This window comes from Lytechinus variegatus, chromosome 2 (assembly GCF_018143015.1).
Source record: "Lytechinus variegatus isolate NC3 chromosome 2, Lvar_3.0, whole genome shotgun sequence".
NCBI classification, from domain to species: Eukaryota; Metazoa; Echinodermata; class Echinoidea; order Temnopleuroida; family Toxopneustidae; genus Lytechinus; species Lytechinus variegatus.
In genome coordinates this window covers 7393650-7420320 of record NC_054741.1, presented here as the reverse complement: position 1 = coordinate 7420320, position 26671 = coordinate 7393650, and the positions used below count along the sequence as shown (strand labels likewise).

The 26671-nt window shown below is 35.3% G+C and overlaps 1 protein-coding gene and 1 non-coding gene across 2 annotated transcripts; both read left to right on the top strand.

The window, feature by feature from the left end:
• The first annotated feature begins 2832 nt into the window (after window positions 1-2832).
• Window positions 2833-2904, top strand: TRNAA-UGC. Its single transcript has one exon. It is a non-coding gene; the product is annotated as a tRNA-Ala (tRNA).
• A 1272-nt stretch (window positions 2905-4176) lies between these two features.
• On the top strand, window positions 4177-26671 carry LOC121407196 (acyloxyacyl hydrolase-like). Its single transcript, XM_041598153.1, has 19 exons — window positions 4177-4663; window positions 9003-9098; window positions 9562-9622; window positions 10770-10932; window positions 11572-11645; window positions 12162-12225; window positions 12730-12800; window positions 13077-13125; window positions 14012-14155; window positions 15365-15434; window positions 15912-15942; window positions 16873-16955; window positions 17304-17343; window positions 18036-18110; window positions 18706-18781; window positions 19521-19736; window positions 20484-20580; window positions 21687-21763; window positions 25917-26671. Exons 1-19 carry the CDS (start codon window positions 4486-4488, stop codon window positions 26046-26048), a joined length of 1797 nt encoding a protein of 598 aa, XP_041454087.1. The 5' UTR covers window positions 4177-4485; the 3' UTR covers window positions 26049-26671.

The window sequence follows — 26671 nt, the reverse complement described above, 5'->3', positions numbered from 1 at the left end:
ACGTATGAAGACGTGCTCCGGATGACAACAAAACTTACTGAACGTGTTTATAACTTACATCTACCGTATAATGGCGTATTGACAACGTTTATAGGAATTGGTATACAAAGGTGGGGTTCACAGGAGTTTTCTTCGGCATGGCGGTGGTGTTGATACGGTGATGTATCGTGCGGTTATGATTTGAATAGTCGAGGGCAGCCTTTTTATAGGCTATGACACGTGTTCGTCAGCGATACGCTGCCGCACGCGGTACCTGTAAGTTATAAACACGTTCAGTATTGTTTTGTGGTCGTCCGAGCACGTCTTCATGCGTCAATATACGTTGGAGTTAAGTTACACATACGTTCAAAGCACGTTATAGGTTAGAATTAAGTTTTAGGGTACGCTGGACATTATCTCGACGTACATCGACTTATGAGTAACTTACGAGTAACGCGTGTCAACGTGTATCAACGATCGCGTAACTTGCCTACAACTTATGACCCGCGTATGCGGGACGTATGAGCCATACGTTGGCATACGTCGAAAAATTTTGTGCTTGCACAAAATTTTTCGACGACCTCGCCGCATGACGGCGTATACCAGCGTGTTTTAGCGTACTCTCAACGTATGCAAAACTTACCCGTAACGTATTCGACGTACGCCAGCGTATTCGCCAAATTCCTCATACGTCGGACATACGCTGTCTAAAACGCCAAGGTGTGACAGCGCCTTAAGGTTTATCAATATTTTGTGAATCATTTATATGCACATCGTCATGAATATTCATTAGGTGGGCTGATGATGTCATATCCCCATGCACTTTCCCTTTTCTTATGTAATTACATGACTCATTTCATTTTTTCATACATGAGTAAATGATGTGTCTCCATTATGATGAAATAGGTTGCGGCAATAAATACCTATTGCACTTAGTCAGTAACCCAATTGTTTTAGTTCTTGGTAGAACAATTTTGAATAAACCTAATTTCATATAATAAAATACAAAAGAACAAGTGGGAATATAATAAATGAATATTCATAGAGACATGCCTAGAACTGTTTCAGCGGAATAATGCAATAACTTCGTTATTTGTGATCCGATTTTGATGAAATTTTAAGCATTTTGCTTTGTGAATTTTACTGTATTTATTGAGATATAAATATCTCCAGCCTGGACCATTCTGTCTGGGAGATGGTATCCTGTGAATGATGAGCCTACTGGGCTTGCCCCTTAAAGTGTAGGAGAACGGAACGCCCAGTCAGATTATGTATCATTAAATATATTTGTATTTGTAAGAATATAATTAATATCTGTCTGGGAGATGGTGTCCTGTGAATTATGAGCATACTGGGCTTGCCCCTTAAAGTGTAGGAGAACAGAACGCTCAGTCAGATTATGTTTTTTTAATTGTTATATTTGTAAGAATGTTAGTTAATTTCTGTCTGGGAGATGGTGTCCTGTGAATGATGAGCCTACTGGGCTTGCCCCTTAAAGTGTAGGAGAACGGAACGCCCAGTCAGATATATATTTTTTTTCAAATTTTTGTTATTTGTAAGAATATAGTTAATATCTGTCTGGGAGATGGTGTCCTGTGAATGATGAGCCTACTGGGCTTGCCCCTTAAAGTGTAGGAGAACGGAACGCCCAGTCAGATTATGTTTTTTCTTCAAATTTTTGTTCTTTATAAGAATTTAGTTAAAGGGATGGTCCGGGCTGAAAATATTCATGTCTAAATAAACAGAGTAAAATTCATAAAGCAAAATGCTGAAAAATTCAACAAAATATGATAATATTTAACGAAGTTATTAACGAAGTCATTAAATTTTAAAGTTTATCAATATTTTTTTAATCATTTATATGCACTTAGGATATCCATATTAAAATCTGACCTCTACATAAATCAAAATGGTCCTTGCTTTCTGTGGAGACCTCTCCGAACATCCGATATGCCCAACACAGCTCCACACCCCACTACCTACATCATAATTGCTTATTATCATCGTTATCATTTTAAACTTGAATACCTACACTGTTAAAAAAATTGTCCTTAAAATAAAAGAAGTTCCTGCAGCAGAGTTTCGCGAACACCTGTAATCTTAGCAGATTGTGTAATCTTACATTATATCATGTAAATTACAGGAAATTGGTATTTGGTGTGTGGAACCTTACAAATTTCCTTAAATAAAATAAAATTTTCCCCTTTTTAAACAGACTTGCTCTGTTAAATTGTAGAAAAGTTCCCGTTTTATGAATTTACAGAACGATTCTGTTATTGCTTTTTGCAAAATCTTGTGTTTTTTTCTGTAAAATCAGTTTTTTTTAACAGTGTAATATTGTTATTGATATCATGTTCTTATCATTATCACCAACGTTACCATCCCTTTTTCCCGTCCTCCTCCTCTTCCTCCTCATATTCACCACAATCACCATCATCATAAACAATTACAATAACATCACAATTGTCATCTCTATTCCTTCAAATTAATTGTATCCCCTGCTTCATAATTCATTTATTTCTGATTGTATTTCTTAAGAAAACGATTTCAAACCTTCGCTCTCCTAGACCATGTGCATTGTACTACTCGGCAAAAACTGTGGTGTTAACCAGTGTATACAGAGGACCACACCAGTTATTTTACACCGGTGTTAAATTGGTGGTGTTAGTTTTACACCTATAGGTGTTATTATAACACCTTTTGTTGTATACATTTACACTCTTTGGTGTTATGTTTAATCTCTAGGGTGTAATTTTAACACCTCAGGGTGTGGTCCTCTATTAGCACCAATTGGTGTCAGTTTTAACACCGCAGTTTTTACAGTGTACTAAATAGGTCTATGTACTACCCAAGGGGGGTATAGCTCAGCGGTAGAGCGCTCGCTTTGCATGCGAGAGGCCTCGGGTTCGAACCCCGATACCTCCAGAACAAACTTTGATCTATTTTGTTTTACCTCCAAAACTTTCAATGAGATATAAGCAATATTTTGTCTTATTTTATGTTGGTAGCTTACACGCCTACTTCCTGAAAATGATTTAAAACTATTGTAGGCCCCTTTCCGTGATATATGTGTTCATACATTTCATTTTAGATGATGCACTAATTGCCATTTTTCATAAGAAGAATTTGTTATATTACAGTGTAATCATTTTATGCATGCCCTAATTATAATATAATGTAAATATAAAATGCAAAACAAATCTATTTGAAACTTTGCTCGGTGATCAAAAAACGACGTATTTATAGGCATGTACAGGGGTCTTGTTTACATAAGATTTACTTAAGGTTAAGACAATTGGTCTAATTATTGATCGATATGATTATCATGATTATGTCATATTAGATTTGCTGCTGAGATTCTAAAATTTTAGTAAACTAATTGTTTGAATTGAACATGTATGAAAAAAGAAAAATCGGTAGGCTAATTATTTTTTTGCAAACTCTGGGTAAACTGAAAAATAAGTCATTGCCATCTCTGCATCGTATGTGCGAGCTCTCGCTTTTTCGAACTCAACACAACTTAATTAGGCTCGATGAGAAGGAAACAGCGGGCCAGGGGGGGGGGCATTTTGTTATTCTCTGGATATATCTCTCAAACATAATTTCCTTCAAATAATATCAGTTCGAAAGTAGGACGTATGACTTTACATGACAATCATACCACTACAACTAGACAATTGGATAATAGGTGCATACTAGAAATGCTACTACGTGTGGCTTTCAGTGTCAGTATAGAAGTGGAAATATCTTGAACATCATGAATCTTAATTTTGACCTTCATAAACAATTCGCGCCTAATTCTTTCATTGCATAATGTGATGATAAATCATTTGGTAAACCTAAAAATGAAACTGTTTTGTTATTTGCTTTTATTTCTGCGTTCAAAACCATACTAGTCATATAGTAAATGTGTTTACATGTACAATATGCTAGATATTTTCTATAACATGTATACTATAACCGGAGGAAAGAGAATAAGAATGTGAAGAAGAAGAATGTGAAGAAGAAGAAACAGAAGAAGAAGAAGAATGAATAGGAAGATCTAGGCTATTTTTATGTGTTATTTTTTTTTATAAATGTTATCAATCATTTCTGTATGAATTTAGGACCGAGGATGGGATTGTCTACCTACTCATGGTTATCATCTCACTATTACTTCTCTGATATGCATGACTTGTCTCTGAGCCAAAAATAATCACGTTAATATGTGAGCAGTACAAAGTCCATCACCCTATTATTTAGTTTTGAAAGCTGCGCATATACCATGCTTTAATGCCTCATACTTTATATTCATTAACACTTCAATCTTAAGATTTAACACTCTGAACCTTCCACTTAACCTATATAAAGAGTAGGCCTATCGATAAGCGATTTAGTTATTAATACAGGTATGAGGAATCCACATTCCACTGTGGATTTGATTCGAGGCATATCCCTAGGAAGTTGAGGTATCAGGTTCTTCGTAGGATATCGGGCCCGAGTTTTGTTTTAAAAAGATTCGATAAAATGACGAGGGTGATGTTATGGGGAAGTCTTCTGCTGATTTCAGTAGCGACTTTTGTTGTTTTGGCTGCAGCCGACCAGCACGACCAGGGAACTACGGGAAGGACGATAGTGTCTCTGTCGGAAGCCTGGAAAGATTCGATATTGACAAGAGGGGTAAACGGTGGTACCACTTGCGCTGGTAAGTAGAGAAGTGGTGGTGGACTGGAGGCGGTATGCGGGGTAAATGATGGTAAAAATAATGGTATGAGGATATTGAATGATTTGAAGAAATAGTGTGTTGGAGTAGACTAATAATGTAAGAATGGTATGGGAGATGATGATTGGATAGAAATAATCATAATAACTGAATTGATTCATATTTGCTTATACCTAGTATAGGGAATTCAATTTCCTGGTGAATGGAGTAGTGGACAGATGGTGAGAAATATTTATGGTGGTGGTGGTGGTAGAACAGTATGGTGTGTGGTAGAATGTAAAGGTGGTAGAATATTATGGTGGAAGAATGGCATGGTCGTGGAGACACTTGCTCCATGGTATGGTACATGTAGTTTGGTGTAGAGATAGAATGGTATAATGGTAGAATGGTATGGAAGTATAATGGTACATGGTGGTAAAATGGTATAATAGTAGAATGGTATGGTGGTAAATTGGTATGGTTGTAGAATTTCATCAGTGGCGGATCTGGGGGGCACATCCGGCCCGTGCCCCCCCCCCCTCCCCGAGAGCCACAATAAAAAAGCAATGTAGATATACCGTTTTTACCTTTAGGGGGCTTGTCAATTTTCATCCGGAAAAGGTGCCCCCCCCCCCTGGAAAATCCTGGATGGTAAGATAATAGAACGGTATGTTGATAGAAGGGTATGGTAATAGACTGGTATGATGATAGACTGGTATGGTGGTAGACTGGTATGGTGATACACTGGTATGGTGGTAGAATGGTATGGTGGTAGACTGGTATGGTGGTAGACTGGTATGGTGATAGAATGGTATGGTGGTAGACTGGTATGGTGGTAGACTGGTATGATGGTAGACTGGTATGGTGGTAGACTGGTATGGTGGTAGACTGGTATGGTGGTAGAATAGTATAGTGGTAGACTGGTATGGTGTTAGAATGGTATGGTGGTAGACTGGTATGGTGGTAGACTGGTATGGTGGTAGAATGGTACTGATGGTAGAATGGTATGGTGATAGAATGGTATGGTGGTAGACTGGTATGGCAGTAGAATGGTATGGTGGTAGAATGGTATGGTGGTAGACTGGTATGGTGGTAGACTGGTATGATGGTAGACTGGTATGGTGGTAGACTGGTATGGTGGTATGGTGATAGAATGGTATGGTGGTAGACTGGTATGGTGGTAGACTGATATGGTGGTAGAATGGTATGGTGATAGACTGGTATGGTGGTAGAATGGTATGGTGGTAGAATGGTATGGTGGTAGAATGGTATGGTGGTAGAATGGTATGGTGATAGACTGGTATGGTGGTAGAATGGTATGGTGATAGAATGGTATGGTGGTAGAATGGTATGGTGGTATGGTGGTAGAATGGTATGGTGATAGACTGGTATGGTGGTAGAATGGTATGGTGGTAGAATGGTATGATGGTAGGCTGGTATGGTGGTAGACTGGTATGGTGATAGACTGGTATGGTGGTAGAATGGTACTGGTGGTAGAATGGTATGGTGATAGAATGGTATGGTGGTAGACTGGTATGGTGATAGAATGGTATGGTGATAGAATGGTATGGTGGTAGAATGGTATGGTGGTAGACTGGTATGGTGATAGAATGGTATGGTGATAGAATGGTATGGTGGTAGACTGGTATGGTGATAGAATGGTATGGTGGTAGAATGGTATGGTGGTAGACTGGTATGGTGATAGAATGGTATGGTGATAGAATGGTATGGTGGTAGACTGGTATGGTGATAGACTGGTATGGTGGTAGAATGGTATGATGGTAGACTGGTATGGTGGTAGACTGGTATGGTGATAGACTGGTATGGTGGTAGAATGGTATGGTGATAGAATGGTATGGTGATAGACTGGTATGGTGGTAGACTGGTATGGTGATAGAATGGTATGGTGGTAGAATGGTATGGTGATAGACTGGTATGGTGGTAGAATGGTATGGTGGTAGAATGGTATGGTGGTAGAATGGTATGGTGGTATGGTGGTAGACTGGTATGGTGATAGACTGGTATGGTGGTAGAATGGTATGGTGATAGAATGGTATGGTGATAGACTGGTATGGTGGTAGACTGGTATGGTGATAGAATGGTATGGTGGTAGAATGGTATGGTGATAGACTGGTATGGTGGTAGAATGGTATGGTGATAGACTGGTATGGTGGTAGAATGGTATGGTGGTAGAATGGTATGGTGGTAGAATGGTATGGTGGTATGGTGATAGAATGGTATGGTGGTAGACTGGTATGGTGATAGACTGGTATGGTGGTAGAATGGTATGGTGGTAGAATAGTATAGTGGTAGAATAGTATAGTGGTAGACTGGTATGGTGGTAGAATGGTATGGTGGTATAATGATTACATAATTATACATGTATATATATACTTTTCTTTGTTGAATTTTACCATCGCTTAAATACCTATAACTGATTTTACGTTAGAGCTTCGTCTTCTTGATATAGATAGATCATTGACTGCTTTCTTCATTGTTAAACAATTAATTTCCTGTTAGTATCATAAGTGCATTTTGATTTAATTTTACATTGTTTCTGTTTTTTAACCGATATGGAAAAACGTAATTGATTTCAATGTTTGGAAGTCAAGAACGACGTATGAAGAATGGTAGAAATCTAATATACTTTAAGTTTTACACAAAATAGTGATAGTCGGTTAGTCAAATATGGTTGACAAACCGGTGATGATTTCGATTTTAAGATTTTCCTTTTGTGAGCTTTATCTTTTTTATAAAATGTTTTTGTTTTTCAATCCATTAATACTATTTAAACGTTTTTTGCAATAATGATATTATCATAATCACGATGATGATGATGATAATGACGATTATCATCATTGTAATAGTAATGATGATGATAATTATAATAATAACAATATTATAGGTATATTTACACATGCAGGGAAGCCACTACAGTTCTGAAAACTCCCAGCGGACCCTGCTATTATTACACCATTATATTAATATTATCATTATTATCATCATCATCTTCATCATCATGATCATTATTATTATCATTATCATTATTTTATTAACATTACTACTATTACTTACTTTAGTAGTATAGTAATAGTAGTATCAATTTATCTCTATTAACATTATTATTGTCAATAAGGGTCTATGCAAGAGTATTGACATTGTGGATTTTTCTTTTTCGTTTCATTTCGGTGGGCTAAACACGTGATGTTGAATACTGAAAAGTAAATCAAATTAATAATAAACAATATTACTTCTTGTTTCTTAAACATTATACTGAGATTGTAATTTATATTTTGGGCTACTCAACCTCCATGAGTTATTAACATTATAAACCGAAAATCATATTGAACCAATGACACATTCTTCTTGAGCGGTTTTTATTAGTTAGTGTACCTAACATAATTAGATACATTTTATGATTGTTTTATCATTCGAAACTATTTAGGTTTCATATAACAAGGAGATGTTACTTTGTATACTCGTTGTTGTAATTTATTATTTTTCTAGTTTCGATAAAACCTTCGGAATAATTTTAGCTTTTGCGCTCACCAGGAATAAACATGATAAAGGGGGACATCATCAACCCACTCCCCTGCAATATTTGCTAACATTCTGAATAACATGCCCTATAGGAGAGCAGAACTATCCACTTGATATTCTCAAGTAGTTACTATCACTTCCTTCTCTCACTCTCGAATGATAATTATCTCCTTTTTTCTTGCACCCGTGATCGGCAATTAGGGGGTAATACTAAATTGTCTTTCCTCCATTGTAATGGTGGTATTATACGATGTGAACGGATTCGAAACTTTAATCATATATTGGTTTCATTATTATCTTGTACATTACGATGATAGGGGAAATGTCCATTCATTTTTGCGTTAAAATCAGTATTTGCAGTTGGAATTGCTAATATAATTACACTTATAAGTTTAAACTTATAAGTTTAAACATATATTGTCTGGCGGTTATTCAGAGATGACTGATTAATAATTTGCTTTTTAAAAATTTGCAATTATATCATCGTTATTATAATTATTATTTTTGTCACACTAGGTAGGTTTTTTACGATTATATGACCACAATTTTTAATTCATTTCATTCCATCCAACCCTCATCATTCTCAAAATTTATGAAAATTTACTAGTATTCATACAAATTGACACTAATGATTATTATTGATATTTATTATCAATTGTAATTTGCATTCTTTAACATTTTTTTTGTTCATGCTGATTTCCTTAAAACTAATCAATTGCAGTGAGTGTTCTTTGTGGTTAACTCGTTATATTTACATATATTTTTCTTTTTCTCTCTCTCTTTTATCTTTTTCTATGTCCAGTATGTTCGTTACTGGTATCCCTCGCCGAGCAGGTAGCCGAGATTCATAATGAAACCATAGTTCATGGAATTGATAGGATTTGCTCCTTTTTACCTGGTAAGCGATCTCCCAATCGCAATCAAACTATTAAAATATATAATATTGAAATAAGTGTGATTATTCTTTAACCATTATAATAGTATTTCTTTCTTTCTTAATATTCCATACAAACAATTTTAGTAATTTTTTTATTAAAAAAAAACGCCCTTTCACACGGTAAAAAAAAATCGAAATTTGAATGATGATTCCAGGCTAATGACGAATATTTAGCACGTGTGAAACCAAACTACATAGAACATGATTAGAATCACGAACGCCAATCACAATTACGAATTCAATTCTACTGAATTCCAAAGGTACTAAAGACGAATTACCATCATTATTACAATGATGATTCAAGATTCACGTGCAAAAAGGCCCTACGATCATTGGAATCAATATATATATTATGATTGGAATGCTTATATTACAATTCAATTTTGATGATATCTATTAATAAACTTTCACAATTACTGTATAGGGAAGTTCCAGGCGACTTGCAACACTTTCGTGGAAATAGCAACCCCAATTCTTATGGAGATGTAAGTTAATCAAATCCATACGATTTCAAAGGCATGCATGTTCAATTTAAATTCTCCAGCATAACTAACCATACCTTTTTGAACGTCAAATATATTTCATGTCACTCTAAATTGATGGCGTAATGAGCAGAATAATAGAGAGTGCAACATTTCGTATGTGACAACATTTTGAGAGGATAAAGTCTCAAATAAGAAGCGAGTGAGCGAAAATGTTTACCTTTTTGGCATGTAATTAAAATCTATTGTCATGAAAAAAATTTGACCGAGATCTACAACATATACATTTCATCCTAATCTCCCTGTTCTCCTTGTACTTTGGGGATGGGGGAGGGGGGTCTCCATAGTGCGCTTTCGGAATGCGGAAGTTTTTTCAATATCCAAGTTAACCTAAGTTTGAGTAGTTTAGAGTGGCCTGATCCTGGAAAGGGGGGGGGGGTCCGGATTGACTGCCCCTCCCCCTTTTTGATCCCCAATGAAATGTGTATAGAAAAGAAGCCCCCCCCCCCCGATTCGAGATTTTTTTTTTTGGGGGGGGGCAAAAAATAAGAAAAAAATGCACCTCCTGATCGTGAAAATGCCTGGCCCGCCACTGGTGGCTCTCGATATTGTTTATGGACCTGAATGAAACAAACATTCGAAACAACTTTTCTTTTATCATTTGTGTACATGTCAGCAGCGAATGCAGTATGAGATTATGTGCGTTCTTTTATTTATTCGTGGGGATATGTCAGATGACCCCCTACATCCACATAAAATGAATGAATTATGAATTAAAAAAGATGAATAGATAATTAATGAAAAAGGAATTCTAAAAGAAAGAGACAGAGAGGGAGGGGGGTCAGATAGAAAGGGTAATTGAAATCATCCCTTATAAATAGTATAGAGAAAATGTTTGTAATCACTAGCGTACCTACGGGGGGGGGCAGGGGGCAGTCTGGCCCCCTGACGAGCCACAACCCATGCAAAGGACGTATCCCTGCCCCCCCCCCTGACGAGCTTGAAGCTATTTTTTTTTTTGCTTGTCAAATTTTTTGGCGGATGTTTTTGCCCCCCCCCCCCGTGGAAAATCCTAGGTACGCCACTGTTTGTAATCAGTGGACTTTAACCATTTTCTTATTTTAATTACATTTAATATCAACAATAAAAGGGCCTTTGATGAATTCATAACTCCCGATGTGGCTTGCCAGCTCCTAAATCTCTGCTACACGGAGCCTGGCCAACAAACCTGCCACCTGTTCCCCCTACCAAACCCTGGAATGGAGAGGGTTGTCAAAAAGGCAAGGCAGAGATTGGAACTCAAGAACACAAAGGTGAGATCTTTTCGTTTTATTGTATATTTTACAATTATATAAATGATCTCAATCAAGAGATATCAAATCTGATGGAACCCCCCCCAAAAAAAATGAAATAAATTGAATTAATAATTAAACAAATAAAATAAGTAAAGAATGAATGAATAAATAAATAAATAAATATATTCATTGATTAATTGAATGGCTAATTAATCAATTAAAACCGATGATTAAAGAACTAATGAAGGAGAGTGAGGATGAGGAGAATGAGAATATTTGAAGCTGAACAAACTTTTTCTTTTTATGAATGTTTTACATTTCAGTTGTATTTGTTTACAATCGTAATGAACATCCAAATGAGGGGGCTGAAGTTTTAACATGCGCCACTCGATTCAGACTACAGTCCTCAAACATTATTCAATATTTTTTTTTCTTAGATTTCGGATGATTCCAGTGTATCCATTGTTGCGAAAAGGACGTTACAAACAATAAGAAAAAGTCTAACATTATAATGTTGTAAATAAACGTAATAATCTAACAGATTTCCCAAACTAAAATGCATTTCTTTGAGACGGGCGGGAGGGGAGACTCGCCCCACTTGACCAGTTTTGTTTTTATAAATGTAAAAAGTTTAATCTGATTTCTCTCTCTTTTCAGGTGGATCGTCTTGGAATTGATGTGGATTGCTCAACACTGCCCATCTTAAAAGAACTATGTGAACTCATTAAAACGTATGAAAATCTTATTATATAAATATATACATGTAAATCAATATATCTTATTTTATTTTCACGACAAAAAGCAGACAGTTTCCATGATAATGATTAACGGACACAGCATTATTGTATTTCAAATATAAATCATATACTTCGAAAATTTTCTTTTTTTTTTTTTAAATTGAATACTGTATATCGTCAATAGAAATATGGAAGACCGCCATCTTCAGCTTGGAGCTTGAAATTGATGGACGCCTCGATTTAAGGTATTGAAACCAACTATTTGTTTCCAAGTAAACAATATTAAGCGAACATCATTTCAAGTGGGGGGGGGGGTGAAAGGGAGGGGTAGTCAATAATAGCTGTACACACGCGCCACCACAAGTTTTCGAATGCACCCGTATAAGCTCGAGATACGAGGCCTATATGACTTTTGGCTTTGTAATACTTTTGATTGTATATATTTATTATTATTTTACGTTCTGATAGTATTCATGGTAATGTAAATCTTCTTTATTTGCGTTACAACAGGAGGTTTGGGGATGACCACTTACCCATAATAGATGTCGATCAGGACAGATTTAGCCAATATAAGGTATGATATTCTTTTATGATTATGACAGGCGTGATAGAGTAATGCAAAGTGTGTATTTCGTTGAATATTGTGGTGGTGGCCACTGGCGGATCGGAGGGGCATATCCAGCCCTTGCACCCCCCCCCCTTTGAGAGCCATAACAAATTGAAGTGAAAAAAGAGATTAACTCAGACTATCACTTTTTGAAAATACCTACATATGATACTTTCCATGGGGCCCTGGGAGCGATTTTTGACTGGGGGTGCTGATGTATATTTGACAAGCCAAAAAAAAAGAAAAGAAAAAGGGTTTCACTACATAAAGGAGGCCATTTTCGTCTCCAGGTATATTTTGACAAGCAAGAAAAAAAAAATCTTCAGCCCCCAGCACCTTCGCTTCACAGGGCCATGAGATCTTCGGTTTAGTATTTTTATTGGTATTTTCGTTTAGATGTATCAGAATTTTTTTTATCTGAATGTGTTGACCTACATTTTTCATAAATGAATATTTGATACTTTAACACAGACACTCCGGGGCTCGCATTGGAGAGGGAAAGATTGCTCAGATCTATCAGCTGAATTGTATCCAGGAAGAAAGTAAGTAAAAGTCGTGAGAACAAATTAGGCGAATCCAACTTTGGAAATAAAACGATTTGTGTTGAAGTAAAATAAAGGTGATGGTTCAAAATAGATTGGAAAGGATTAAAAAAGATCTGGCTAAGATCAACTAGACTATTTAATCTGTTAATTGGTGATTATTAATGCAGATTAATTCACATGAACCATTAGTGATATCTTTAAATACTTTTCTCAACTCGTCTTGTTTGTTAGATTTTGTTTTTCTTTCTTGTCATTTATCACTCCATCTCACAGAGCTTTAAGACAAGATGAGGTATTAGATTCCAACTGCAACGGGATTTATGTAAGTTCATAACATTATGTTTTATCCAAGTTTTATCCAAGATTAAATTGTCATTTCTCCCCATCCCTTTCTCTCTCGGTCTTTTATTCCATTTCCTCTTAGCTAATTAGGAGCCAACTGCATGGATACAAATGATGGTTAAGGTTTGTTTAATCATGGAAAATTAAGTGGAAAATATTCAAATAAATCTAAAACAGTTTCACCAAGTCGATGCTTTCATATTAACTATTACTATCATCGTATATTTTTTTATTATCATTATTATCATTATCATTATTATTATTAATATAATCATCATCATCATTATTATTATTATTGTTATTATGACTATCATTATTATTATTATCATTATTATATTATTCTGCATTTCAACAAAGGAAATTCAGAACAATTATGTAGGTTGCATGGGAAAGGGAAAGGTAAAATCAATAACTGTATAGCCCGGCGCACGTTTTCCTCACCGATCTGGGGCCCGTTGCAGAAAGAGCTGCAATCAAACACAACTCTAAAAATCACGCGCAACTTGATTTTCAACCGTTTTCAACCAATCAACAGCGCGCATTTTGGACTTGCGATTTATTTTTTTACTTGCGTTTAAACGCAACCCTTTCTGCAATGGGCCACCGGACTTGTAAGGTGACATCCTCATGAATAAAAACATACATAAACTCTATATCGAACAATAATAATTTAGCTAGAAACTGCATTTTAAAATGTGATACGTAGAAGAAAATATATCTGTTTTTAAAGATGGGTCGACTTAAGAGAAAATTGACATTTTATGGTAAACATTAACATTAGCCAGGTAAATAATAATTTCAAGTAAATAGTAAATAATAATTTACAACTAGTAGAGACGTTCTATTCTTTCCCGCGGTGTATATAGGGCATGGATCCGTCCGTTCTGAAACCGTTCGAAGAGACGCTTTGTAGCGGTACCAAGCGAATGGGCACCATACTTCTAGGCGACTCTGCTGGGGCACACTTCCATATTCCTCCTGAATGGTTCACCGCTTCAGAACTGAGCTTGGTAAGAATGAACTTTAATTATATTGATTTTGTAAAATTGCCTCCAAAATGGATGTATATAGGCATTTTTTATTTAATTTTATTGATCTTAATCTTTCAATTTTTAGCTGTCTGGTCGGGATGCTGTTTTATCAGTTTTGTCACAGATTATTGTGCCCTCTTGAGATTGCGGTGCAACCCCTGATAAAAAATTGATGTAAAAAAAAAATAAAAATAAAAATCGCGACCGGATGGATACAGATTCACGTAAAACTGTGGAATACTATTTTCTTATATGTTTACGAAATATATATTTTTAAGTTATTGGGCGACTGTATATGTCTACGAAGTACATTATTCTTAGGCTATTGGGCCAAGTTTCCAACTTTAACTTAAGTATTTTTCATTGCCCCTTTGGTATTGACCACTGTATACCATCAGAAGATGGATCACAGTGTGTCTTTTTACTTATACATGTAGAGTGACAAAGACAGAACTGGATTGATCAGTCTACAAAGGTTAACCCCCGGGGGGGCACTTACATTGACGAATGGATACCATGCGCGACCAAAAAAAACACGTAAAAAGGATGTCTTTTTCACGATAGGGCACGTTACGTACGTAACGTGATAAGGGTGTCAAAAACACAAAAATAATGAAAAAAGGGTATCTATTTTGCTAGGAAAATTACGTGTTTAGGGTCGAATTTGAGGGGATGATAAAACAAAATCAAAATGTTTTATAAAGGATGTCCTTTTTTGCCCCAAAACTTCGTGTTTAGAGTCCGATTTGCGCGAGGTGTAGAAGGTGGAGGCGTACTAAACCAAAAAGGTAAAGCCGACGACCGAAGGACCCGTAACAATAAAACATTCCTGTACTTGTTTAGGGATTCATTTCAGGGAATATTTACCAAGAGTATCGTATTATTTCCAATACTTGTTAAGGGTAGGGTTTCACACGCCAATATTTGTTAAGGGGTGCATTTTCAGAATATGGAAATTACGTGTTTAGGGTGCTTTTCGAGACCCCATGGTCGCACATGGTATCCACTCGTGAATGGAAGTGCCCCCCCCCCGGAGGTTGATATTTATGATTCATTTACATGATAATGTATAGAATCCTTGGTTTTAACCGCATCTATAAAGGGACTGCCACGCCCGGCATGGTTAAAAATGTAATGATATTCAACCTCGTTAAAATACTTAATCGATTTAATCTGCTCCTAAAACAGGAAGTGTTCAGAGACGTTGCAATGATTGTCGAGAACGAATTCGACTGGCCCATGACGTCCGCGGTAACCGGTAGGCTGCACATTTTGTTTTTCTTTCGCATTTCCTTTTACATTTTTCCACCATTCACTTTACGTAGCAATATTCTTTTCGTACGGCATATCCTTTATGGACAAATAAAAATGCATTATCTCAGCGAATCGAAAAAACAAACAAATTTTTCAGTGTAGTAAAAAATTATCGAAGATCGCAAAATTTATCCATTTGACATTTTTGACAGATTCCCCTTTCAGTGATTACGATTAAAAAAATATTTAAAACATCGATACTCTGCTTTTAAGTATTTTTAAATTCCCCTTAGTTTATGAATTTATATGATAGGCCTATTTACTGCATAGACAAACTCGTAATTTGTGTAACTTCAGCATTGTTTTCGTTTATAGGGTTAAAAAATTCATTGGAAGTACATGCGTTGTTAAAAGCCAGTAATCTCATTCTGTTTCTTTCATTTGCTTTTTCATATCTCTTATCTTTTATTTTCACATACAGGGTACATGAATTCAACTTGGTCTGTTTTAAAGTAAGTAATATTATAAAATTCGATTGATACAAAAATATTAACTTTTTCTCTTATGACATTATACTAACAAGATCTTTTACTATTTCCTTCTTTATTTTCGCCAACAAATTTTCATTTTATTATACTACAATCAGCACATCTAATATCATCAGAAATCTGTATTTTATGTATATTTATTTTCCCCTTGTGCTTATCAAATTTAAGTTTTATGATGTTGAACTATATGCCACATATTTCAAAGTCACAAAGTCAAGTATTAGGGGTAAAACATGTAAATGTCTATAAGTAAGATGAACAACGAGTTATGAATTTGAAGGGGTAGTAAGTTATTCCTGGAGGTTATTAAGTTATGTCTAGTTTTCTACTGTAATATTGTATTTTCCTTCTTCATGCTGCGCTTATTCCATTTTCTATTAATGTGGAGTTTTTTTGTACCCCCCTCATGCCCTTATGTGCTCATACCCTACCTATTTCATTTATGTGAATATAGAGTACCTAAGTGTGATGTCATCAATTTTTTATTTTTTTGCATTTCAGCACTTTTTATACCATATTGTGGTAGAGCATGATGAAAAACCCCCACAACCCAAATTTGGTAAGAATCGTTTCGTGAGGCCCCAAGTTATGACCTCATAAATACATAATTAGCCCAATAGCCCCATTGAAGTCAATGTAATAATGCCTGGTTCTAAAAGTTAGGAACCTGGCTAATAATACATTGACTTCAATGGGGCTAATTAAATTATGTATTCATGATGACATATCTCAGGCCCCCATGTACCGATTCTCACCATATTTCGCATAGTGGGGGGTTTTTATCATGCGCGACCAAAAATATGGTATCAAAACGCTGAAATGCAAAAAAAAGATAAGTTTTTGTGACGTCATCACTTCGGTACTTTATTGATTCTTCTCCTAATTCCATTCCAGCGGGCCAACCAATTCGTTGTACCTTCGTCTTCGAGAGCTGAATCACTGCAACCATCGAGATTTTCAGAATACCGCTGTCAATGGTAATTAGCATGATTATTTGTATTAAAAATTGTTATCATTATTCTTTGTTTCCGCTATCATAATTTTCATCATTGATATATCACCATCCTTATTATCATCAATCAGTATTATTGTTTTGATTCGAAGGAACCATCGGCAGTGGTACCGGAGTACCTTGGAGATCCTGTAATAGCTACTTCTTCCGTACAATGATGATGGTGATCTTGGTGGTGGTGATGATGATGATGATGATGAAGAGACAGTGGTGGTGATGATGATGATGATGACGACGATGATGATGATGATTATAATTATCATCACCATCACAATCAATAATGGAAATATCAATTCTCTTTTACGAATCCTAGGAGCCAACAGTCGGAACATGAACAGTTCAGATCAATACGGGTAAGAAAATCATCAATATAAAGCCATTTTCATTTTTTTCTTTAAAGTTTGTACTTTGGGCCTGATGTTGACATGACAAAATCCGGGGATAAATTGGTGAAAAGTGGCCAATGACTGCCACGTAATAAACCATGGTTAAATTAAACCAGAAAAACCAGAAAAAAAGACAAAGGTTTAAAGTAAAGAATAATTAGAAATATTAAACAAATGAATGATAAATCAGGGAAAGGAGCATGAAGGATGCTCATTTCGATAACACCTATATATCATCTTCAGAAAAGACCTATAATTGATCTTAAAATGCAATATCAAAAAAAAGAAAATATTTGAAATCCAGTCTGCACACTATTAGACTAAACTATTGCATGTCTTAACAAGCCTCTGATAAACTTTCAGGTTGGCAAAAACAACCTTTGTTAAAAAAAAGTGTGCACTTAAAGATTAAATGTTAGTAATTAGGTCTTATCTTAATTTTGTCGAGTCCACCTCCCTCTTGCGTCGTATTTCTACTGCCACCTTTGTTTTTACTGTATTTTTTTTAAATAATGGGCATAAAATTTCAGGAAAAATGTAATCCTAACAGTTTCGGGGGGGGGGGGGGGTGACTATCCCACTTCCCCGCTGTGTATATGCAACCATGAGGGTTTTTTTGCTCAACTTATTTGAAGACTATCCATTTATTCATCTCACAGATTTAACCGTGATCAGTCACATGATCATCCAGCTATGGTTATCTACAGCCTGATTGGCAATGACGTATGTAATGGGTATGTCACATGACATGTGTTTTCATTCTTCAAAGTACATTATGAATGGTCAATGGAATATTTAATGGTATTAAATTACACAGTTTGCAGTTCTAATTATTTGAAAACACTCTCTATTAATTGATTAAAGTGAAAAGGGGATTTTCTTTTTCAAAAAAGAAAAATGTATCAGTATACATGGATTAAGTATAATGATCGGTTCAAATTACATAATGAAACCAAACATGTTTTGGATATGATGCAAATTATGTTGAAAATAAAATGACTACAGAATAATTGCCACTCGGAAAAATAGAAATTGCCACTCTATCCTCAGATGAATAAAATCCCATTGCACTTTCTCAAACTATAGAATATGTTGGGTTATAGTTACTAAATAAAAAGAAACGTGAAACTGTGACATTTATAATTTTTTTGAATGATAGATATCAGATAAATCATTCTTATCTCTTCACATGAATTATCTATCCTTAATAACAATGAGCTACAATGTCCCTATTAACAGGGAATATTGCTAATAGTATGATACCCAATTTATAATATGCCACGTGGTTTACATTCAGTATTAATAACCCCAAATTATTTTCCCATGAAGACATAGTGACACCATCAACCATATGACTACCACAGAACAGATGAAGAGGAACTTCTTATCAACACTGAAATATTTGGTAAGAAAACGAGAAGCCTGCATACACCGTACAGCAATAATCAAATAATGTACTGGTCCTTTAATATTGATTAACTCGATACATGTATGTTCAACTTTATTTTGTGTTGATTTTCAATTCATTCATCAGGTGAACGTTTTGTTAATCATTCAAGCTCTATATGTAAGCTAGATCTGCTAACGACCGAATATGTTGCTGACCATGTTGACGACTGATTGAATCTTCCAATAATTCCATCTTTCGAGATATAGTTATCCTTATGCATGCAATCAAGGCCGGTACTTTGGACTCACGACTCGAGGCCGCTGAAAAAAAAGGAAAAAAAACCTTCTCCCATAGACTTAGTACATGAGACCAAGGCCAAGGCCGGCAAAATTTGGCCTCGAGGCCGGTCTCGATTACATTCCTACCTCCAAGGTTCTTCATACTTTATTGATATCTATCATGTCAATGTAGAATATAGATTCTGTCACAAGGGGGCGTTTCATATAGCTGTTCGTAAGATAATGTTGACTGTAAGAATTTTGGTGTTATATATATTAGAGTCAATAATTCACCAATCAGTTATACAGTTTAAATCACACCTCTATTCATTAAAATTAAGCATTCATATCGTTCTATCATTATTCTTATATCATAGCATTTCAACCATTTAACTTCTGTATTCGTTGTCCCCCGTTCCCCTAACATTTTCTCTCATTATGTTTCTCCTTCCAATATCCCTGTCCCTCTCCCGCAGGACACTAAACTCCCGAACGGTAGCTACGTTATCGCTACCGGTCTCGCAGACGGTCGAATACTTTACGATACCCTCAAGAACCGTGTGCATCCGATCGGTCAATGGCGCCATGATGTGAAGTACCCGGATGTATACAACTACCTGAGCTGCCTGGAAGTTTCGCCCTGCAATGGCTGGATGTCCTCCAACGAGTCTCTGCGCAACTTCACATCTGAGGTATACTATTTTGTCCTTCAACATTGATATTATCCACAATAATATCAAGCACTGGCTTTACAGGAGACTATGCAAAGCGCCAAGTCTACTCTCCACAGCACCAGACTTGAGTTTTATTACTGTTATCTAGAATTAAACAAGATTATTTGAAACGTTTTTTTTTCTTTTAATGGAAAAGTTCACACAAAAAGGGAAATCAAACAAAATATAACGCTGAAAGATTTCATCAGATTTGAAATAACAAAGTTATGATATTAAAGTGTTGTTTTATTTCTACATAACAGTTTCTCACGAAAGTTGAGGGAGTGTAACGTTGAAGCTATTTTTTTTCGATTTGAATATTACTTTTGGTGGTCTACCCTCTATCGATAATGTTTTGCATTTTTCTTTTTTAAAAGGGTATTTTGAACAATGTTATAAATTTAGTGCATTTCAGAAAGCTACAGACAAAGATTGTATCGTGGAATTTTCAGCCCAATGGCCAATTACGGAAGTGGTATTGTTTTAAAAAAATCGTATAGTTATTTTCATTTTGGTAGGAATCCCGCCCAAAATTGATTTAATGCAAAATCGCAAAATTAAAAAAAATAAATTTTATTGATGACAAAGCGATACTTGAAATCTTTTAAAAACCAAGACTTGATTGGCTTCCTTTTTTTCACACAAAAGTATTCTCCCTGCAGTTTTATGTTTTTAAGTTCATTTTAATTAATTTTTATTTCAACCATTTATGTTTTTTACTTTCAGAGGGCAGCAAATTTGAGTAGAGCTCTACAGCAAGTAGCCACCTCCTATAACGCAAACAATTTTGAAGTAAAATTCATCGAATTTGATTTTCAAACAGGTATTATTTATTTACTTACCATCCTAACTTAAAAAACAACCATAATTATTTGCTATATTTCGTCCAACAAATGATAAATAAATGAGATTGAATAGATAAAGACAAATATGATAGAATAATGATATAAGATTTTCGGGAGTCTATGTAGGAGCTAGACCAAAAAGGTCGTAGAGCAAACTACACAAACTAGTCCCTATCTTGTCTAGCTCGTGCTGTCTGGCTCACGAGCTTTCATATTGATGATGGGTGAATATCTCGGGTAGTCCGGCATTGCTATTTTTTGCCACCCGCGCTGTTTCGTAGGTCTTTGGTAGTTTCTCTAGTGGACCATGGATCCTACTAGAAGGATCCATGGGTGAACTGAACGGATATGACTCGTGGGCTGGATGGCTTTACGGAGCTGTTGTTTGCTCGTGGGTTGGATGACGCTTATGGCGCGCCATCTGCCCCAAAATTCCAATAAACTCTTTATCATTGAAAATCACTGTTCATCGGAATTACTTGGCATACGGCTCACCATAGACGCATGGGCAAAAAATAGCAGCTTTTGGTTAGCATGGAAGACTCGCGACCCGTAAGAATCGTGTATTGGACGGTGAGTAAGTGCCGGATGATCCCAGTTGGGCCCCGAGTTTGGCCCCTAGTGTGAGAGGGTAGCTTTTCCCCAAACATGTCGAAGCTCAACTTGAAGAATCAAGCCTCACAGAAGTGACATTAACCGCCAATCTACTCAGTTACTATTCTAAAGTGGAGGGGGAGGGGTAAATATGAAATTTGTGAATCTTCCTTTGTGTTGGACTTTGGGGGAAAAGTATACCTTCCCTCTCACAAAGGCCAACCCGGTGGGTGTTTCATAAAGCTGTTCGTAAGTTAAGAGCGACTCCTTTCTATTATTATATGGTATATTCATTGGCGATAGTTTAGCATGTAAAAAAGGTTCACCAGTCGTTCTTAAAGTCGCTCTTAACTTACGAACAGCTTTATGAAACGGCCCCCTGGCCTTAAAGTGATCGGCCTCTGGTTCGTAGAAAGTAGGCCTATATGGCTCGAGGTTGCCTATATTATTCTATAATTTACTTATTTCTGATGATGTCATTTTTTTCTAGTTGTGGATAAGTGGAAGGCTCTGGGAGGGGAAACGTGGCAGCTAATCGAACCAGTAGATGGGTTTCATCCAAGTCAGGTGAATTAATCTTTAATGGAAAAAACACATATTGATGTGATTTAATCTGGATCTTTTAACTTTCAACCTTACATTGTTAGAATATACGGTTTCACCTGTTAGCTGCCAATAATTGTTGTAAATTGTATTTTATACCGCGTAGATAGATAGCCGTCCCAAAAGATCAGGAACATCCGCACACCTACTACATGTATAAACACAAAGGTTTAAACATACGGAGAGTTATCAACAGCAGCATCATCCACTTTACATTCATCCTATATCAGTTTTCATAGACTTCACCATTTCTTCATCTCATCACCATTGCCAACATCATCATACTCTTACGATACAGAAAAAAATACATACAGTTCAGTTGCCAGACAAATAATATTTCTTCTCATTTTCACTCAGTAAAATGCGGAGCTCCTCACGGATCGATTCAAGACCCCTTTGTATTAATGATTTGGCTACTATACAGTGCTTATCAAAAAAAGAGGGACAGATTTGAAAAGTCTATAAATTATTTGTTTCAAACTATGATCTCTATATTTTGGTGTCACTAGGTGCTCTGAAGTCTTATTTTTCAAATGCCATTAAAATAATTTAGTTTCGTTCATGCTTGAGCGAACACGGAATGTTTTTGTCTGGGGTGAAAAAGGAGGCTTGCGCCAAAATGGCATAAAATGATAAATATGATGGTCGGACTTCTTGCTAATCAGCAGAATTCCTCTTAACCTTTTCATTATCTTTGCTATAATTTTCGAATTATGCGGTCAAAATTCATTACCAAATCTACTTATTTGCTTGAATAGTTCTGTTGTTGTTCCTTTCTAATGTGTTCTCTTTTAGCTTTAAATATTCCTTTTTTAGACAAGAACAATTTTTTAAAACCGAAGTATGGGAGAGCGTGTTTTTTTTCTTCAAATCCTTTCATTGTGTTGCTACAAAGTTTATGGTGCCTTTGAACAGTGGCATACTGATGGGTGGGGGCTCGGGGTGCTTCCCCCCAAAAAGAAATTAATGAAATAAAATAAATCATGACCAAGAAAAAAAGTGGAAAGGAAAATAACAGAAAACATAAAAAGTGGAATAGGATATCATTTTCTGAATTTTAGGTCAAATTCACAAAATTTGATATTTTAATTAAGAAAGTGGAAATTTTTTCTTGCTCGCTTCACAAATTTTTAATACGTTTTACCCAATCTGCCATATCTTGCTCCTTTAAAATTGACTCAATACGTCATTCCCATTTAAAGACATGAATCCTTTCCTGTTTGTCCTGTCAAGCATATAATTAAACATGGTGAAGGATTCAATAACCCCTTGAAAATAGGATTCATGTTTTTCATAGGTACCATAACATAATTTGTTTCACATAAAATGATTTGAATAATTACAAACTCTCCCAATTAATAAGGCAAATCTTCTTACTTGGGTAATATTGACGAAAAGTCTAATCAGCAAATTTCTCATTTCTGCCATTTTGGCGCAAGCCTCTTTTTGGACCCCCGACAAAAACGTCCCGTGTTCGCTCAAGCATGAATAAAACGTATTTTTTAAGACGGCATTTCAAAGATAAGACATCAGAAAATCTATAAACATCAAAATATATAAAATAATTTGAAACAATTTTTTATAGACTTTTCAAAACTGTCCCGTTTTTTATACGCACTGTATTTTCTTATCATTTGTATTATTTGCAGTTGACATAAACATTTTTTAGTTCAAACAAAAGCTAAAAACCTTTTATAGATACAATAACTCGTGAATTGCCAAAATATTTTTATGGTATATTAAATAGGCTTTCACTTAACAAATTCACATGTCATAGTAGTAGATAGGCCTTGACATTCTATTTACAAATCAATCAAATTTATTGCTCCTATATACTTATGGTGGAAAAGTGTATTTAACGATATCTGTTTATGTCATTATAGAGCCCTTTTTTTAAATTAGATCATATAGTGTTTTAGCTATAATTTCTTTATTAATCGCGGGAGGCTACATACTTGTACTCTCTTGCCTTTAACAGCATATCTTTTTATAATCATCCAATCGAGAATTTAAATCATTTTCTACTGCATAATTAGCTTCGATTACCTGAAAAAAAAGATAAAGCATATTTTGCCTTAATGGAATTACAAGCTTGCAACCTGTCAACTTTATTTCCTTTTATGTCCTTAGAAGATTTTAGCGGCACCAGAGTAAAAGTGTTTGACGTGCATGATTTCGCTAATCTGTGGATAATAGCGGCTTAAATTAAAAACAATTAAAAGCGAGGGTCTTTAATGACCAATTCTAATGAAATTTTGGAAACTCGAAACTCGAGACTCGAAGTTTAGCAACACACGTAGTAGTAGTAGTAGTAGTAGTAGTAGTAGTAGTAGTAGTAGTAGTAGTAGTAGTAGTAGTAGTAGTAGTAGTAGTAGTAGTAGTAGTAGTAGTAGTAGTAGTAGTAGTAGTAGTAGTAGTAGTAGTAGTAACAGTAGTAGTAGTAGTAGTAGAAGCAGTAGAAGTAGTAGTAGTAGTAGTAGTAGTAGTAGTAGTAGTAAAAGTAGTAGCAGTAGTAGTAGTAGTAGTAGCAGTAGTAGTAGTAGTAGAAGTAGTAGTAGTAGTAGTAGTAGTAGTAGTAGCAGTAGTAGTAGCAGTAGTAGTAGTAGTAGTAGTAGTAGTAGTAGTAGTAGTAGTAGTAGTAGCAGTAGCAGTAGCAGTAGCAGTAGCAGTAGCAGTAGTAGTAGTAGTAGTAGTAGTAGTAGTAGAAGTAGAGTAGTAGAGTAGAAGTAGGGTAGTAGTAGTAGTAGTAGTAGTAGTAGTAGTAGTAGTAGTAGTAGTAGTAGTAGTAGTAGTAACAGTAACAGTAGTTGGTAATAGTATTTATATAGATTTAAATCCGTATTGAATAATATACGGTTGATTGCCTACATCTAGCTTGAGTGGCACAGTCATCCTTGTCTTCCGTATAGAATCTCAAGAAACGTTGCGTCGGTGAACTATAGTTCATATATACAAAATGAAAAACATAATTTCACATACAACCCCTGTTAAACTGTACAACTCATTTATCGTATACTGTAATACTTGTTTGGGTAACCTGTGCAAAAACTAGAATTAAGACTATATACTTATAACAGAGAATTTTAATCTGTATTGATTCGCAATTTTTTCATCACACACAAATCCATTATTCTACAAACTAAAGACTCTCAATCTACTACCTTCATTCCACAATTTTATACTATGAACACATTATAACCTACCCGGATTTTCATTTATTAATCAAGCCTAAATTGTTTACTGCGCAGAGATCCATAAGATACCATATGGTCCTGATTTATAGAACTCTTAACAAGGGTCTTTCAAGAGGATATCGTCTCTTTACTCATTTAAGGAAAACATCAGAATATTTGAAGTAAAATTTATGCAACAATGTTTCAGTTGATCATGAAATCATTCTTATTTTGACTCAATCGGCACCAATATCTCCCTCATAACTTATCATCTCCATGGCCTTCGTGTAACACTTTCATCGTCATCATCATCCTTTCATCTTCATTATGAAGTGATTTTTTTTTCACATAAATATAACCCATTCCGCTGTGTAAATGTGTTTTAATCAATATGAGATCTGGGGTTGTCCTTTTTTTCAAGCGATCTGCTTATGATGACGGTCCTTCTGTTTATTGTAAATGTTTGATAATTTTGTAGTAGATGATTTTTGTTTCGAATTAATTGTTTTGTGATTAATTGATTTGTTTGTTATATGTTATGAAAATGTATTATACGAATAATATGAATGTATGCGCATGAGAACAATAAATCACATTTTAAATATAAATATAAAGCGGATATATAAAATAAACCGTGAGTAGTAAGCCATATTAATTTCTGGACTATTCTCTGTACCAATCTTCCCGTTTAGGAATGAGTTCACATGATTTTATACTCTTAAAATGTTGGGCAACATGTTGTCCACACAACAATTGGTTAAAAATGTATCCAACTCTGGTAGTTTTCAACCAATACTGTGTAGTTTACACCCAAAGCACACAGTATTTGTTAAAACTACCCAGAATTGGATTAAGTTAAAACCAATTTTTTGCGTGGACAGTGTGTTGCCCAACATTTTAAGAGCTTACTTGTCTGTTAATGATTTATTTTTATTGTCGAACAGATTGCAATGTATTTATCATCGGAAGTGCTATGGCAGGAGATAGTCCAACAACTACCTGACGTCATCAAATCATTGACCAATCCAAACAACGCACGTATCCGAGCCGTTTTTGGTGATCAAGGCGGTTATTAAATCACGTTCAGAATTTGGTTATTTTTCACTCAGGATTTATTTGATTTAGTTCAGGGACGGATTTAGAATTTCATGAGGAGTTGAGACTATGTCTACAGAATTTTTGGAAAGCAAATATTTTTTACAACTTTTAGACGGGTTACAGGTATTGGCGCAATTAAAAACATAATAAAACAAAACAGCATCATATTCATTCTTCCGATTGTAATCATTTTTTTTTATCAATCTACTATTTTTTTCTGTTTGCTTTTAAACATCATTCCATTTTGTTTGAATCGCCTTAAAGTCAATTGCCGATATCTGTTTGCCAGTTAGAAACAAAAAAAAATGTCACAGAACAATGCATACTCCTGGTTATCAATATTTCTATTATTTGAAGTCACGGTAATTAAAATCAAAAGTGCAATAGGCCAGTAAGATTACTAGCAATGTTTGGACATGTAATATATTTAGAAATGATGATTTTCATAATCGAATTATTTTGAGCTTGGAGACTTGTTTGTAGCTGATTTTTTTTTTTTGGGGGGGAGGCTGTCACCAAAGATTAATAAATAAGAATGCTGCCTTCTGATTAGTGAATGTTAAAATATGTGAAGTTTTAGATTTGCCGATCGAACAAAGTG

Excerpts from the sequence above, each read along its gene's own strand:
- LOC121407196 (XM_041598153.1), top strand. The coding sequence starts at position 4,486 with ATGACGAGGGTGATGTTATGGGGAAGTCTTCTGCTGATTTCAGTAGCG. Across the intron at positions 9,623-10,769 it reads ACCCCAATTCTTATGGAGAT|GGCCTTTGATGAATTCATAA; the intron begins GTAAGTTAATCA and ends CAACAATAAAAG. Across the intron at positions 17,344-18,035 it reads AACAGTTCAGATCAATACGG|ATTTAACCGTGATCAGTCAC; the intron begins GTAAGAAAATCA and ends TTCATCTCACAG.